This window comes from Triplophysa rosa, linkage group LG14 (assembly GCF_024868665.1).
Source record: "Triplophysa rosa linkage group LG14, Trosa_1v2, whole genome shotgun sequence".
Lineage (NCBI taxonomy): Eukaryota > Metazoa > Chordata > Actinopteri > Cypriniformes > Nemacheilidae > Triplophysa > Triplophysa rosa.
This window is the reverse complement of record NC_079903.1, coordinates 18,287,046-18,304,556: the sequence shown is the minus strand read 5'-3', so window position 1 is coordinate 18,304,556 and position 17,511 is coordinate 18,287,046. Positions and strand designations below refer to the sequence as shown.

The following is a 17,511-nucleotide window of genomic DNA, read 5'->3' as shown; positions in this document are numbered from 1 at the left end:
TTTGACCACCATTGTATTTTTTCCTACCATGGGAGTCAATGGGAGCAAAATCTGTCTGGCTATAAGCATTCTTCTAAATATCTTCCTCTGTGTTCATCAGAACAAAGAAATTTATACAGATTTGGAACAACTCGAAGGTGAGTAAATGATGACAGAATTTTCATTTTTGGGTGAAGTGTCCCTTTAAGGGGATGTTGGTTTAGTCGCAACAGATGGGGATGTTTGGTGTGATGTTTTGTGAATATCTTGGATGTCACCTCCCTGGTCCTTTCTCACACACGTCTTATGAGGGCCATCTGTTTCTTTTCATCCCCCTGTATTGTAATTGTCCGTTTAGAGACTGAAGCGGAGACCCAGTCCTATCTGTAATTGCCGCTATAACGATTTAATGTAAAACAGCTTTTATTTATTTTTTTCTCGTTCATCTGATGACCGTCGATATAAATTATAACTGCTGGAGTGACGTCATCGTAAACTGACCCAGCCAACACAAGCGACTTGAAACCAAAGACCATAATAACAAGACGCGCAGTGCTATGAGTTTGAATAGGGGAAATGCAACGCGCAGCACGACGGCTGTAGCGAAGGAAGTCCCGCCTTTCAGTGAAAAGAGCCAATCGTCTATCGTTAAAGACGAAAGCTTCTCCGGGGGCGTGGCCTCGAAGTACTTACCCTGCGCAGTAGCTGAATCAAACTGTGTTTTTAATCGCTATTTGAGCTTTAGAAATAGATTTCATGGTGCAGTTGATGACATATTTAATAGTTCGTAGGAAATGTGTTGTTTCGTTATGATCCTAGCGAGATATTTTAAAGATATCCGTATTTCCCCTATTCAAGTAGATAGGACTTGGTCTTTGTCTACCTCCGGAGGTGTTGAAAATAAACGCCGACTGACGTGACTTGTTAAAAAGGGACTTCGCTTTACACAGTGAGTTTTTATAACGCAGCCAAGAAGCTTGAACGTGTTGAAAGCTGATTTCAAATGAAAGTAAAGTCGCATTATGCTCCGTCAACCGCTTCACTTTACAAAAAGGATGGAGGATGAAACGGCGGATTCGGGCGCGGAGACTGCGGGGTGAGTTACTGTAGCAGAGAAAGACAATCGTTCATTTGGGTTTGTTTGCGTCTCTTAGAAACCGAGAGCGCTGAACGCTTCATGAAAAGTTACATACAAGATCTCAAGACCTTATAAGATTTTTACAAGAGCTTAACTGCCCTTTTTATTTTAAAATATAATGCATTCAGACTGATAACTAACTTTTGTTTATTTTTGTCTTTCCTCCTGTAAAGCTGCTTTGCAACAATGAAACATTGTGAAAAGCGCGTTATAAATAAAACTGAATTGAATTGAACTAAAAATAATGCATTAGGGACATCATAAAAACATTTAGCTAAAGATTGGACACTGACGTAAATACGGTGTATTGTCTTTTAGCATCTACTATGACATAGTTTTATAAATTGACAGAGCCTGCTGAAGGATAAACATCATATGAACAGAATGAGTGTGATATTAATATGATCTTAAAGCAACGCTGCATTTAACTTGAACATTACTCTTTGGTTTGCACATTTGTTGTAAACACTTATTTTCGAAACACCTCTTTTCTTTAGATCTGACTGCAGTAAAACGTCATGCAGCAGCAGTAAGTACATTTTTTGTCTATATTGCCTTTAAAGTCACCATGCAATCAAACAGGAAAATTCTAAGAGTTTACACAGTGTTGCAGTGATTATTATAAATGATTTATCCGTGCACACCATTATTTTTTAAATTCATTTGCACTAGTAACCTTTAATCAAAAACGTTAAAGGAACGCTCCACTTTTTTTTGGAAATGGGTTTATTCTCCAAATCCCCCAGAGTTAATAAGTTGAGTTTTACCGTTTTGGAATCTATTTATTTTTGGTGATAGCACTTTTAGCATAGCTTAGCATAGATCATTAAATCCAATTAGACCAGTAGCATCGCGTTCAAAAATGACCAAAGAGTTTCGATATTTTTCTTATTTAAAACTTGACTCGTCTGTACTTATATCGTGTGCTAAGACCGGCGGAAATTGAAAAGTTGCGATTTTCTAGGCCGATATGATTAGGAACTATACTCCCATTCCGGCGTAATAATCAAGGAAGTTTATAAGGGAAAATATCGAAACTCTTTGGTCATTTTTGGTCAAAAATGTGTTAAAAGTGCTATGGTGCTATATAGCACCTAAAGTGGTTCACCGATGATTACGAGCCAAGAACCACTTTTAGTGCTATATAGCACCTTTTTTTTTGAGTGCCCATGCCCAACTACTCACTGCCATTGCTCCCTGCCTGTCACTTCTGCTGCTCTTTTTTTTTTCAGTTAACCCCATGACGGTCCCAGATCAAGAGGCCCTTCCAGTCACCATGCACTTACTTACCAACCCGGGTGACTCGCTCATGCTCCAGCACACTCTTGACCGTCTGATCAAGTGGGTCTGTCCCGGTCTCCGCCTCTTCCGCGTGTCCGAACGGGCTTGTCCCCTTCGCGACCACGCCAGTGCTAACCTGTGCACCGTGGCCGGCCACCCCTCGCATGCAGTCACCCTCTTTCTGCACGAATCTCACGGAGAAAAGCGTATTCGCAGGGTACTGGAGTTCCTGCAGTGTCCACCCTGGCAGTACCATCATACAGAGAGCTGTGGATTGGGTGACGTGAGCGCCATTCCGTCCCCTTCCAGTGCCCTCATGAGCCCCTGTCTCCTTCCTAGTCGAGACTTCTACAGCCTGGGTGTGGGAATGCCAGTGTGGGGAGTGCGGACCGTGCATTACGGAGACGAGGTGGTGCGGGTCACATTGCACAGCACCTCTGACAATTTCGAGGACACTGTGCACTTGTACGAGACGGTGCTGCAGAGGAGGGCGGAGGAGCAGAAAACAGGTTTCTGCTGGTTCACGCTGTTTACAGAGCGGGGATTTAGTCTGCAGTTGGCTATCAAGCAGCTCTCGCCAGGGGTTCGAGTTGAGCCCTGCTATTCGTCTGTGCTGCAGTTTAGGATAGGCGAGGTCGGACAACTAGTGCCCTTGCTGCCCAATCCCTGCTCACCCATTAGTGCCACCCGCTGGCATACTGAAGACCTGGATGGCAATAAAATCCTCTTCCAAGTAAGTCACAAAGAATTTCAAGGATCAGTTAGTCAGTTTCTAATAAAAATATAAAACACACTTTGGCTTAACAAATTACACACTTATTGGTGATTTCTGTGCGAATGCACACGCACACACAGTTTGTAAATGTGTCTCATTGTCTTGTGTAATATTTTTTATTTCATTATAAATCATATTATTTCGTTCAAACCATGTTTTTTTTTGTTTGTTTCACTGTTTTGGACATTTGCATAAACCGGTGACTGTGACCCATCTGTTTAAATGCACTTTTCAATTAACGAGTAAAGCGAGTTAATGACTAAAATAAAAATTTTCTTAATTTTATGTGAAACATCCAATACTGCTAGTAGACGAAAACAGTTGATTTGCTGTCAAATGCTGCGTCCCAATTCGCACACTATCCATCCTAAATAGTATTCGAGAATAGAATTAGTATGTCCCAAATCGTAGTATGTTGAAAAGAGTATTCTAAAGACTCCCGGATGATCTACTACTTCCGTTAGAAATTCGAAGTGCATAATGATGCACATGGCTAATATTACCCACAACTCGCCTCGACTAGGCGGACTTTAGTGACGCTCCACTGTATTAATAAAATCAAATAACTGATGCGTCACTAAATTAAGAAATATAACTATAGAGTAAACATCACATATGAAACAATGAATGAATAAATACTTCAAATGAAATAAGAACTGTATTTTGATGTGTGTGACAGTTAATGGCCACAATGTTGTCTAGGCAACAACGGCCACTTCCGTTTCCTGTTATTTTGTCCCAGTGCGTGCATACTGTTTTGCTACACACTAAAATGTATATACTTTTTCATAACAAAAACAGTACATATTTTTAGTGCATAGTAAAAGTAGGCGAATTGGGACGCAGCAACAGTATAGATGCACTATGCATTTTCTATTCTTGACCGATAAGTGGCACTGTAACAGACATTCAGCCAAAAGCCTCATTCTCCTCACCAGGACTCGCGCCGCTTAGTACTTTGCCGGGTAATAATAATAATACATGTGCACTGAGAAATTCAAAAGAACAATGAAGTATGCACAATGTCCTCAAAATAAAAACAAGATTGCTGGTTAATTTATAACTTGGGCTTTCGCAAACAGTGTGTTCTCACCAAAATGTAATCCCAGTGTAGCAAACTACTTGTCTACTGTGACAGAGCTGGAAAGCCACCTAGTCTGCTATTTTTGCTGTTATATTTGGTTTTTGCTTACTCCGTTTAAGATGATCCATTTTGCTCTTTACATCTATGCGATCCAAACTCATCTCAGCCTGACTCCCATAGCTTTTGGAGAAATCCACTATGAATGATGACTCAATCTTTAAAGGAATAGTTGACACAAAAGAGAAAATTAGAATAGACGGCCTATAATAAGAGTTTATGAGAGAATTTAGATTTTCAGCTGAACTTGAATAAAAATACAATGGTAAAACAGTTTATTTGTTACCAGTCTAGTCAGTGTGACCTAAGTAAAGATGAGGCCACGTTTCATGAGTTTTCATAAAAACGAAATGCACATTTCAGGTCAATCCAAAAGGGTTCGCAGATGTTGTACTTTTTCCATTTTGCTTTGAATGTTCTTTCAGGGTGAACTAAACTTTACACAGAAGTGTCAAATTGATACAGTATGACCTTTTCTTTTAGGTTAAATGTCCTGCACAACCCCAGAGGTTCCTCACATCTGCTTTTCCTCTGAGCTGTCCCAGCCTGCCGTCCAGACCACTACGGAGGAACGGTGTATCCACTAGGCCCCCATTAACCACTCCTGGCCTCAAATTGTCCCATCTGAAGGAGCGTGCCATGGGGGCGTGCTCTCACGTGGAGCTGCCCCTGGATAATTCTCAAGGTGGTTTGAGATTAGCAGCATGCGGTGCTTCAGAAAGCCCCCGCAGCAGTCCTCCTGGAAGCTCCTGTTACTCTTCCCAGCGCAGCAGCCCGGCCGGCCTGTCTGTTCATCAGTATGAGCCAACAATGGCCTCCGAAACCTCTGTGTCCTCTCCTCTGCCGGAAGAGCCGGAGACAAATGTGGACACAGGCTATGCTGTAAACCCACTGCCAGAAAGGACATTAGGGGCTTCTGGTTTGGAGACTCTAGCCAGGGACCTGAAATACAGCCTGCCTGAGCCACAATGTACTCTGACCACACAAGAGAGCTCAGAGATGACACGGGCATCACAGTGTCATAGTGTGCGCCAACGTGCGCAAGTAGATGAGTTCTTTATCTGACTTTTCTTGTTTAGTTCACAAGGTAAATAGGTCCATTTCGGTGGGTAAGTCTCTTATACGGTATTTGGTAATGCCTTGGCAAAGAGTCAGCAGCCTTAAAATAGCATTCTGCAAATAGATCACAATTGAGTATATGTTACAATTAATTGTTCAGATGAAGACAAGTATCACAAGCATTGATGTGCCGATCCTTTTTTCTTAATATTCCTTAAAGTCCCCGTGAACCTGAAGTCGCGATCGTTTTTTACTTCCCTGTTTTGACGCGTTTCAGAGTGAAATGGAATTTTGAATGAGAAAAATGGTGGCCGTGGCTTTCGTCTTTCTCTGTGTTTTGATTGGATGTATAACAACAGCCGTTGCATTTTGAAATGTAACTGGCAGCAGACTGACAGTTGAAGGGGAGGAGTTAATGGATGCTCCGCCCAAGCCATCTAACACAAGTCATCTTAGATGGATACTCACTACAGGACAGAAGTGCATTTTCAGATATTACTGAAGATTATGAGGGCACACGATTTTAAAAAGGGGAAAGACCCACGTTGATAAACTATTTACAATAAATGCTGCAATATTTCATGGAAAAAAAATGTATTTCACTGGGACTTTCAAGGATTTGCTCATAAATTACCCCACAATTTATATGTGGTGTAAAAATGGCTATAAATATAACTAAACTAAAAATATATAGGATTTTCTCTCACAAATATATTGTTTTTGCCTCGAAATACATTTAAAACCACTTGAAATATGAATTTTTCATACTTTCATATATATTCATAAATATGCTTTTTGGAGCTTGAAAAACTCAGGCACTTTTCATGTTCTGTATTCATTTTATAACAACTATACCTCATTGGGTGGAACTTATTGGACTTTTATGCGCAAACCCAGTCTGGAGCACTTTGTGTTGTTACAGCACAACACTGTCTGTCCATCATGTGCATCACAGTGCAGGAGACTGAACAGTGAGAGCATTATTCATTATTCATTCACTCGCACAGCTCATGCACACTAAATGAAGAATGCTTTCTGAGAGTTGCACATAAGACCTTAATGACCAGCTTACCAATCCTGCTCCTACACTGTAAAAAAAAAAGTTGAGTTAACTCAAAAACGTGCTTGTGATAGGTAGCCTTATTATTTTGAGTTCACTCAACAAATAGAGACTGATGTCCAACCAACTTATAAAACTTATGTTTAAGTCATTAGTTGTCACAACATAGTCAAGTTTACATAATGAACAACAGAACTTTTTTTTGTTGGCTGAACATAAATAGAGAATATAGATTGATTATTTTAAAATAAACAAATGTATTTGTTTTTTACGTAACGCAACAGATAACTAACAGTAACAACGATATTAAAGCATAAATTAAGCCAGCAAGAACTAAAACACTAATCTTTAAAAGAAAAACAAATAAGAAACCGTGAATTGAACATGCTGCAATGCATCTTGGGAACTTTTAAACTCTATTGTACTCTACTCGCAATATTGTTTGTTCAGAATACTCTGTTTCGTAAATTGGTTTTGGCCAAAAACTTGAGAATCTTAGTCCAGTCAACAAAATCATCTCTTAGTTACATGTTTAGGCTAATTTTGTTTAGTATATGCAAAACAGTCATTTGACTCCTTTAACTGTTCAAGTTTATTTTTGTAGGGAGAACATTTTGCAAGTTGGATTTTTAGCGCAACCTATTGTATGACTTCAGGAGACAAACATGACTAACACAGGACTGGATTTAGTATTGCTGTCACATGACCTCACTACATTTATGTTCAATTCTGCGAGTAGCATCTCTATAATCTTTTATAAAGGACCAAAAAAGTTTGTAAAGTGAGAAATTTTATATTTTACTTCCAGTTTATTCTTCACACTGGAAATTGTTGGTCAGCTCGAGCACACTGCATTGTGGGATACAGTATACTCTTGTTGTATACTGCACACGTTTTTTATAAATGTAGTAGTCCATCTGTTTCATATAAAAAATACTGCATACTGTAGAAATAGTAATAGTGTGTGCTAAAATGCAATTCCCAACATTCTCACACAGACTAAGGTGCAAGTCAAATATAACAACTTTGTAAACGATCAAGAAGCATTTTAAAGCAGGGGTTGTCCACCTTTTTGACACCAAGACCCCCCATTGTATTCCACAGAATAAAATATTTTAGAGCTTGACATTATTTAATTATTGGCCAAATAAGAAATATCCTTTTAGCTTTTTTAAATGTATTTCAATGCCCATTTTGCTTAATTTTTAAATACTAGTCATCTTGAGGGCCCCTTGAAAGTCAGCTGGGGCCCCCTTGTGGGCCGTGTCCCCCATTGAGAACCACTGTTTTAAAGGCAATTGGTCTATGTAGCCTAATTACAGTTTTTGGGGGGGTGACTTGTTTTTCTTTTTTTTGTGGCCACTAAATAAGGATAAAGAATAACACAAAATAAATGTTTTATACTGTAGGTAAAAATGTATTATTAATGTATTAAAGGGATAGTTCACCCAAAAACGTCAATTCTGTCATCATTTACACACCCTCATGTTGTTCCAACCCTGTATAAATGTCTTTTTTTCTGCTAAACACAAGGGAAGATATTCTGAAGAATGTCAGTAAGCAAACAGATCTCATCCCCCATTTACTGCCATAGTCAGGAAAATAAATACTATGGGAGTCAATGGGGGATGAAATCTGTTTGGTTACTGACATTCTTCTTCTGGCATCTCTTACCATTATGAATTCAACATAAAGCTATATAACTTTATCAATTTGTTGTTGTATTTGTAGATCACAACCAAGAAAGACAATCTTTCCTGTAGTTAATTGCAGATAATGTCAACTCCCATCATTTTTACTGATATCTTTTGGCTCCCTCTTCTGATCAAAGTAGGTCATTATCTTCTACTGATGAGGTCCTTTGGCAACCAATCCACTGCAGTCTTGTAGTCCAGTTTCCAGTCTCAGTGATACGCACCTTTCCCGGATCAAACCTCCAGTACTGCTGTTCTTTAAAGAAGTACAGTTTTCCATCAGGCCACGTCAGGGCCCCGTTTAACCCCCGTGGAATCCCTTTCCAGTCACTAAGATGACGGGGGTAGTATGGCTCTGGTTTAAGAGTCTCTAGGTTCTGGACGAAATAACGGGATCCTTTCAGGAGCACCATCTTGCCCAGCGGCCGGTAGAAGAAGGCACAGTCAAGGTGTTTGGGCAGGCCTGATTTACTGTTCTTCCTGGGGAATCCAGGATCCAGAAGATTGTCCGAATAACGCCACATCCATTTTCCTAACAGAAGCATGAAAAAAACATGAAAATGTCGCAATTTCACCGCAATTCGTTACTTTCACATGGTGGCCAATTTGTATAATTCAATTGTATAATTATAAATCTCATTTGTACGTTTTTTACGATCTGCTTCCGCTGCAGAAACATCCGGTTTGGCCTTTAATCTCTCTTTTTACTAATAATCATACATTTTGTACAAGTGACATTGTTCGAAATCATACAAACTCACCACTTTCTAAAACAAATTGAGGACAGGTTGGAACTGACTGTGTACTTAGTTATTTTGCAGCGTTTATAGTAAATAGCTAGTCAATATGGGTCATTTTCTTTTTTAAATTCATGTACCCTCATAATCTTCTGTTAAAATCTGAAAATGCACTTCCGCCCTGAAATGACTCTCAAATGACGTAAACTAGACGGCTTGGGCGGAGCATCCATTAACTCCTCCCCTTCAACTGTCAGTCTGCTGCCAGTTTCATTTCAAAATGCAACAGCTGTTTTTACACATCCAAACAATTTGCTGGGAAAAGCGCAAGCCACGCCCACTAATTTTCTCCTTTGAAATTCCTTTTCACTCGGAAATGTGTCAGAAAACGGAAGTAAAAACGATCGCAACTTCTGGTTCACAGGGACTGTAAGCTATAAAAGGAACAACCATTTGTTATTTTCGCGTAGTTGTTCTGTTCTTAGAAATTACAGTGTGAAAATCAGTGCACCTTTAAAGAAGTATAGTTTGCCGTCCTGTGGGGAAAATGCAGCTGCTTCGATGGCCAATGGGAGTTGCGGCCAGCGTGTCTGCAGAGGAAGAGGACCGCTCATACTTCCGTTATATAATGTCCAGAATAGACGGCCCTGAAACACCAGCACTGTCCCGTTCATATCTACAAAACAAGTTCAAGACAAATGTTGTTTACATTATATTAACATTTGGCAGCTTTAATGCGTTTTATGCGTTCCCTTGAATCGAACACATGACTTTACCACTGATCTATATAAATGACTGGACTGCGCCTAGAATGTTAACGGCAACGGCTAACCAATGGCAGGAGGTGAAGCCACAAGAAGCAATCGTGCCGCCATCTTGGTATGCCCAACTGACAGGGAGCGCCATTGACTTAGTCAAAATGACGATCTAAAATAACCTGTTTTTCAGCTTATTAGGCACGCGATACGTTTTTAGTTCACGTGTGTTTAAATTAATTGTTACTTTTTATGTTTTTCCAAAGTTTATGTTTATTTTGGGCAGAATAGCAATGTATAGAAATCAGCGTATAGAAGGTGAGTGTGTATTGCACACTGTTGTAATGGCATATGTGTAAATGTTTAGAAATAAAGCCTCATGACTTAAAGAACATACACAGCCTGTATTTATCTGTATTTAGATTTCAGAATAAGCACATTTGTCATATGTTGAGGTGTCTTGTTAGTCTGCTGATCTGATATGTAACGTTACGCTACTGTGATGAAATTGAACGTAAATAACTTACTAACTCTAAATAACTAAGACGGGAAAATTCCCGACTTTAAATAATTAACCATTTACATGCTTAAGGGGATTGGTAAGTTACTGTTTTATCATTCATATATGATAACTCCCTATTGATTTAAAAGAACGTTTACGCATACCAACGTGGCGGCGCGGTAGCTTCAGTGTAATGACGTCATGAGTAATCCAGTAGATCAGTGGACTTTACACTATATCACAGAGGTCTACAAACTGAGCTACAGGAAACACATGAAATCAAATTCAAGTGCCTTTCTGTTCTTACCCATGGTGATGGCATCAAAGAAATCCTGACAGTATTTGGGTGTATAGGATCCTCCAGTATGGTCTTTCGAAATTCCCCACCCTTCTACAGCCAAACTCAGAGCCCGTCCTGTCAACTGCTGAAATCCACCGCCAGATGGTTTACCTGTTCATCCATACAAATATGCAGAATGTCAGTATGTACCGTTGAATTCGACACATTTACACACAAACATGTCAGAGATATTTTCTGCAACTTGATATTAAAGGAGCTGTATGTAATAATGTTACTGTATTCAATCAAAACAATACCTTAATATGTTCGTAGACATTTAGGAAACATGCCAAGTTCAAATTGGTGTGTCCAAAAAACAATGCTATAGCCAGTTATTCCACTCTGAAATGTGCGTTCCGTGACGGAATGTCTGTTTTTGTTTTGGTCCGTGTGACCCCGCCCACTGACGATTAAGACAGCTCGGTTGCCAGAGTTGGCGACAACCCTTACGAAAATTGACCATGGTTTTACTACAGTTAAAATGTAAAAACCATGGTTACTGCAGTAAAACAATGATTATCGCAAAATAACCATGGTTTTTAAAACCATGTTTTTTGTAAAAACCATAGTAAACGATGGTTACTGTAGTAAAACCATGGTTTTGCCCTAAGTTATCAATGCACCAAAAAACCATGTTTACTACACTTGTACCACAAAAAAAAACATGGTTAATTTTCATAAGGGAATCACTGCATATTGCAGCACGCAAACGGTCTGGGTCAGAGATAGCAGATTCCACCCTTTTTTATTACGGTTATTTAAACGAGACAGCAATATGGCCCGTAAATGCGACCTCCAGAGGACACAACCTCTGAAACTCTGAAAAACCCTAGCCAATATTTTGAATTTGGACTGCGATACCAAGCTCAACCACTAGGTGTCAACGGTACATATACTTATCCTTTAAATGCCGTTAACACCAGCAAAAACAGAAGTTTTCTGATAAAATGTGTCACCGCAGATGATGAAAAATCATGCTTTTTGGAGTGAAACGGCACTTTTCACAAAATTGTTTTGTCGATCTGTTTATCTTTTCTTTATAATGTTGCATTACAGCACTTACTGCCATCGGATTAAATGACTTGTGTTGAACTGTTTTTCACATTACAAATATAATATCTGTAAAATAATAAACACCAGTTAAATGAACACGCAAGGTCATAACACAGCAGATGACTATAGATGAGATAATTACTTATAAATAAATAAAAGGTCAAAGACATTGTAACGCATTGAAAGCTGAGGAGGAACGCACAATCCCTCCTCCGATAAGCATGAGGATGGACGCACACCCATTTCGTTTCATGAATGTTCAACAAACATTTTTGTAGCAGCAGTATATATCACAGTCTCAGTGGACAAACGGGGTTAGACAAATAATTACTGTGTTCTGCATGGAAGTATGCATGTCTCATGTTGCTGTAAAGATCACTTTACCATCTCAAGAGGAAGAAAAAATCTAAGAGCAATTATGACAATTACCGCTTTCAATTAAATTTCATCAGTCTTTTAGTTCGGTTTAAACTTTTTATATTAGTAAACTTTGAAAGTTATGTTTGAACTAAAATAACTAAGACGAAAATAATTAATTTTCCTGTAGTTTTGAAGGGTTAAAGCTGGCAAGGGCTGTGTAACTGGAGGGTGGCTCTGTCCCCCAAACCGTAAACTACCACATAATTAAAGTGACAGTGCATTCTTAATGGTCTAAAATATTGGTCATCACCCAGACAACAAAAGCAAGTTTAAATTATTTATCCACAAGTTTCCTACACCCCGTGACGCTTTGCGTCAATTATGGGACTACTTCCAGTTCAATGTAAACAAAGGCGTTTCCGCCGGTCCACATTTTGAAGTCAATTTTTTAAAAACTGTACAGTTCCCTCACAGGATCAGTCCGTCTTTAGATCTGTGTTAAGCGCTCTTTTTTAAGACGCCAAAGAGATAAGCTTCGCCTGGTTGAAAATGCAGCCATGAACAAGCACGTGTTGCTCATCAAAATGATTTCCATATGAAACCAACAGTATTAAAATGCGAAATATGAATCACATTCTCATTTTCTGTCATCAGAATAAGTCATTCGATGCTGCAATACACTTCCCACCGGTGTTCCGGAAATTTCACCCATAATTGTTCGTACAGCAGCACCCCCAGGAAACAGGTGATATAGCCTTGTTTAAATTGAAAATATAAGATACAAAAATACTACATACTACTATTTTCCATAACCAAGAACCCAACAACTGTCCATGTGCACAGAGGAAACAAAAAATCTTTTTAACGTTAGCCTATAAAAAATGGGATTGGTTAAAGAATGTTCAGCACTTTAATCCAAGCAAATAAATTTATATTTAAATATGCATATTAACTTTGTATTCTGGGACAGTTTTGCAGCATCCCTATTTGTAGAAAATGAAAACTGGAGAAACAGGTCAAAATAACAGAAAAGATGCACTGTATTTATCAGATTTCAAATACTGCAAAAAAAGCTTTTATTCACTTTTAAGCAATACGACAGTAATTTGTAAATGGAAAAGTTCAAATTTATTTTTTATCTGATCACCTCGATTTTTAAAGCCTACGATCGCAGTTTTCATGTGTCTTGTCATGCTGTCAGTTTTTCACATTGCTGTTGGATGACTTCATGTCACTCCAGAGGTTTGATTTTGTTGAATGGAATGTGCAATACACACACACACACACACACACACACACACACACACACACACAGACCTCCCTGATGTATAAGAAAATTACAGCGAAAATCTTTGGGGAGGGTGTGATAGTCTCATGGGGCTTTTATTTTTGGAAGCACATCTTAAATTGCTGTGTATACAATGAATATACTGAAAATTTAAGAAAATATATTAGCTGCTTAAAGTTAGTTTTTAGAACTTTTAGATTTTACAGTATTACACTTAAAGGGGAGACTACTTTTACACAAATGTAATATAAATCATAGGGGTCCACAGAATGTGTCTGTGAAGTTTCAGCTCAAAATACACCAGAGATCTTTTATTATACCATGCACTAGTTGCCCAGTTTTGCATGCGAGCAGAAACGCGCTGTTTTGGTGTGTGTCTCTTTAAGTGCAGATGAGCTGCTAGTCTCCGCCCCCTTTTCAGCAGAAAACGCAGCCAGGGCTTAGAGCCTGTGCTTCCAACGACAAAATAAGAAAGAAGGGTCAAATAAAGTGAATGAGAAACAAGGTCTCGTCTTTAAACACCAAACACATTGTTTTCTATAAGCGAACAGACGGCCACTTATGGCTTTTAAGGGGGCACACTAATGTGTCATGATTCATTTTCAGTCATTTTTCACAGTCATGTATTACTGTTTTCTCTAGAAGTAAACTAATAAGCTAATAAAACAAGTTCAGCTCAAATTAATGTTCCATGGTCAAAACTACCCACAAACAAGATATCCAAAAATCAACTAAAGCTGTCATCTAAACATGAGTCACATTATCAAGTATTTCCTTTACACAAAGAAAAAAACATGAATTTCAAAATTTTCACATGTGATATATGTGGTTTTGGCACACTTTCATGTGAATGCCATGTTAACTAAATACTCATGTAAAAACTCATGTTTTTCACATGGAATATCGGGGTTACAAAAGTTGTCTCTCAGCACAACTAAATCACCTTGCTGATGGGTCCTCTGTTCTTCTGGACTTTCTTCATTCTCTAAGCTTTTGTGCATTTCTGACTCTTTTTCAGAAGCATCTTCTTTCTCCAGCCTTGACTGACTATTATCTTTAGTTTTCTTATAAAAAAGGACATTATGTCCTTAGGATTTTTTCTCTTCATTTTAAATAAAAAGAGGACTCTCAAATACACCACAAGTAATATACAAGACAGTATAGAATAAGCTGTATTGATTACTTGAACTCTGCTAATTCCTTGGGAATGACACATCATTTATTTTAATTATAAGGCAAAAGTGCATTTTATCAAACATTCACCCCAATAAATGTAAGTTACATTTGATCTCATTTCATTAACAAATAAAGTTTCTTTAGTGTGTTACACGTTCTCTGGCAGCAGCTGATTCTTTGTATAGGCACGAGTCACGACTGCTTTATATGTAGATTTAACATGCGCAACACCGGAAAATATAGGTCAGTATTTTAATATGATGTGTAATGATATGCATTTTCATTATATTTTTACAAAATATTTCCATTACCTGTATGATGTAGACGTAATCTCGCTGAAGACGACTCGACATTGTTTGCGTCTTGCTTGCGTAATCTCCCTTTTGGCACACAAGCATCATTACTGCCACTCGCAGGACAAACTGTGCATTGCACCCGAAATTGCTCGGTTGTGGTAAAAAATTCCAGAAACGATTCCAGATTTAGGGGGGCCAGTGGGGTGGCCAAGTGTGCTGACACAGGGGCACTAGCCCCCTCTGCTCCCCCTAGAACTGCCCCTGAGACCCAAGATCGCGTCACGGGGTTTCACGGGTGAAATAACAAAACGGGAGGGTGGCGGGAAATCATGTTACCATGACAAACCCGTTGCATGTTTACAAACCATACACACTGCTTCTATAAGTGAAGGTACTCAAGAAACGTATCGCGTTTTCTCTAAGTGAAAGTAACGTTACACAGGACAATCCCGTCGCGTTACAAGTCACACACATTGCTTTCTATGAGTGAATGGACAAACGTGTCAGTGACATTTTATCTACTTTTAAGTTGCCACAAGTCCCTGAGGTCTTACTTAAAAAATACCGGTACTTACAATGTCTTTATTTGCATCTTTGCCTAGTTCAGTGTGGGGGATTTCCATTGAAAACAAAATAAATCCATTGCTCTCTGTCTCCTGTGAGGCTGGGAACAGTGCTCTGTGTTGGTCTGTGCACCCAACGACAGAACAGTTAGCATGTTTGGCACGAACTTTCGCCATGGCGTTAGAACCGATACACTCCTGTCATTTCCAAAAATCAAAATGTCGAGGGTGTTAACGAGCACATGAAGGGGCTGTGATATTATAATGAGATCCCTTCATCACGTCACCAAGGGAGTGTATTCTGAAGCGCTGATTTTTTTCACATGCTTTCAGAGAAAGGCGTAAAACCAAAGTTACTGTTACTTTTTAACCTTTTCGGGGTTGGTAGATGAACCGGGGAACCGATGATAGCACCTAAACACAGAAAAAGTAGTATTTTCGTGAAATCTCCCCTTTAAATATGAATCACAACATTCGAGTGATTCATTTTCTTTTTTATTAGCATACTTGTTTCTCGGAGGTGCTCAAAAAAAGGAGGTATTGTTTTAGGTTAAGGACACTGTCCCAGACAAAATAAGTGTATGACACTGTGGCTGATTTATCAGATGGAGAAGGTCATAGTCAACAACCTCTCAAAATTATCCACCAGTGACCCTGGAGTTACTATGGAAGCCCGTTTCCGCCATGTGATAAAAAAATCAGACTCTAAAAAGTCATAATTATGAGATACAAAATCGAAATTATAGATAAAAAGTCATAATTATGAGATAAAAAGTCATAATTATGAGATAAAAAGTCAAAATTATGAGATAAAAAGTCAAAATTATGAGATAAAAAGTCGAAATTATGAGATACAAAAATCGAAATTATGAGATAAAAAGTCATAATTATGAGATAAAAAATCAAAATTATGAGATAAAAAGTCATAATTATGAGATAAAAAATCGAAATTATGAGATACAAAAATCAAAATTATGAGATAAAAAAATCAAAATTATGAGATTGAAAATTATAATTATGAGATTAAAAAAACGAAATTATGAGATTGAAAATCGTAATTATGACATAAAAAATTGAAATTATGATTTAACATGCGCAGTGCAGGCAAGACACTGCACGCTTGCGACATCCGTTGCTTAATACGGTGTAAATATAAATAACTGTACATTTTTTATTTTATTTAATTAGGCTGAAACAAGCAACCTGATTCATTTGTTTTGAACTGATCCGAAGTCCCATTTTAGAAGCCTCATCAAACAGAAAAATTACTAAAATACTACAAATTGACAGGCCACATTTTAGAATTATAGTACTCATCATAACTTTATCTAGGAATTATGTTTAAAAGCATCCAGAATAAATCAAAACTATATGCAGGACTAAAGAATATATGTAGCATATTCAAAGTAGCCACCCTTTCCAAAATTGTACTCTTGGCATGATCGAGCAGCTTCTTGAAATTTCACCTTGTAGGAAGATTTTTCAATAGTATTGGCAGAAATTTCATCTATTCATTTCTTGGCTGCTTTTTTTATTTGGTCCTCAATTTTTGTCGTCTAATAAAATAAATTAATATGTTGCCACGATTATATTTTTGTCTACTAAAGTCATTTCAAACATTTAAACATACATCTTCAGATTAAAAGATTTTAAGACCATGAGAAACATTTCAGTCAAACATTCAAGTGTTTTAGAACTTTTAAACAGCATTGTATTTTTTGCCCTCCAAAATCATACATCAAAAATTATGCATTTAAGAGATGGCTTCACAAATCTATGATATTACTACTACTGCATGTTTCACAATAGAAACCTCTCTGGGTTTTTACTGGTAGTTTGTTGGCTTCAGCAGGCATGTTATCTGGTAGATAGGAACCAGTGAAATACTTTTCAGTAGCTCATAGATCTTTTGTTGAAAGGATTCCATATACATTGTACATTGAATGTGGCCCAAAACACACAATATTTTGTAATTGTTTGGCTGTGGAGTCCTTCAGGTTCCTGGGCTCCACCATCTCAAAGGACCTGAAGTGGGAGACCCACATAGGGCCCAAAAAAGGTTGTTCTGTGTGCTTTAATCCCTGTCAGGTTTGCCTCGGCTACTCAGTTGATCACAAGTGGACAAGAACGGATAGTCCAGATTGCTGAAAAGATCATTGGTGCTTTCTTTCCCACTCTTGTAAAGTGCAATCATTACAGACTTGATACACCCTGGACACAACATATTTGAACTGTTGCCCTCTGGCCGGTGTTTCAGAAGGAGTACTAGAGCATCTGGACATATTGCTTTTAATAAATTTGAATATTCGCAAAT

At 38.3% G+C, this 17,511-nt stretch overlaps 2 protein-coding genes across 3 annotated transcripts in view; one reads left to right on the top strand and one right to left on the bottom strand.

Annotated features, from left to right (window-relative positions):
- Positions 1-751: 751 nt before the first annotated feature.
- LOC130565318 (protein FAM124B) lies at positions 752-8,201 on the top strand. The gene is made up of 4 exons (XM_057351963.1): positions 752-1,075; positions 1,615-1,646; positions 2,350-3,131; positions 4,798-8,201. Exons 1-4 carry the CDS (start codon positions 1,002-1,004, stop codon positions 5,377-5,379), a joined length of 1,470 nt encoding a protein of 489 aa, XP_057207946.1. The 5' UTR covers positions 752-1,001; the 3' UTR covers positions 5,380-8,201.
- Positions 8,202-8,239: 38 nt separating this feature from the next.
- Positions 8,240-17,511, bottom strand: part of mmp28 (matrix metallopeptidase 28) — a 28,133-nt gene continuing 18,861 nt past the window's right edge. For both annotated transcript variants that reach the window (XM_057351961.1, XM_057351962.1), the window contains 3 exons: positions 10,429-10,572; positions 9,376-9,540; positions 8,240-8,659 (listed from right to left, as the gene is read on the bottom strand). In XM_057351961.1, the coding sequence (XP_057207944.1) occupies positions 8,259-8,659; positions 9,376-9,540; positions 10,429-10,572 (710 nt within the window). In that variant the 3' untranslated portion in view covers positions 8,240-8,258. The remainder of the gene's footprint in view (positions 8,660-9,375; positions 9,541-10,428; positions 10,573-17,511) is intronic.

Excerpts from the sequence above, each read along its gene's own strand:
- LOC130565318 (XM_057351963.1), top strand. The coding sequence starts at position 1,002 with ATGCTCCGTCAACCGCTTCACTTTACAAAAAGGATGGAGGATGAAACG. Across the intron at positions 1,076-1,614 it reads TCGGGCGCGGAGACTGCGGG|ATCTGACTGCAGTAAAACGT; the intron begins GTGAGTTACTGT and ends TCTTTTCTTTAG. Across the intron at positions 1,647-2,349 it reads TAAAACGTCATGCAGCAGCA|TTAACCCCATGACGGTCCCA; the intron begins GTAAGTACATTT and ends TTTTTTTTTCAG.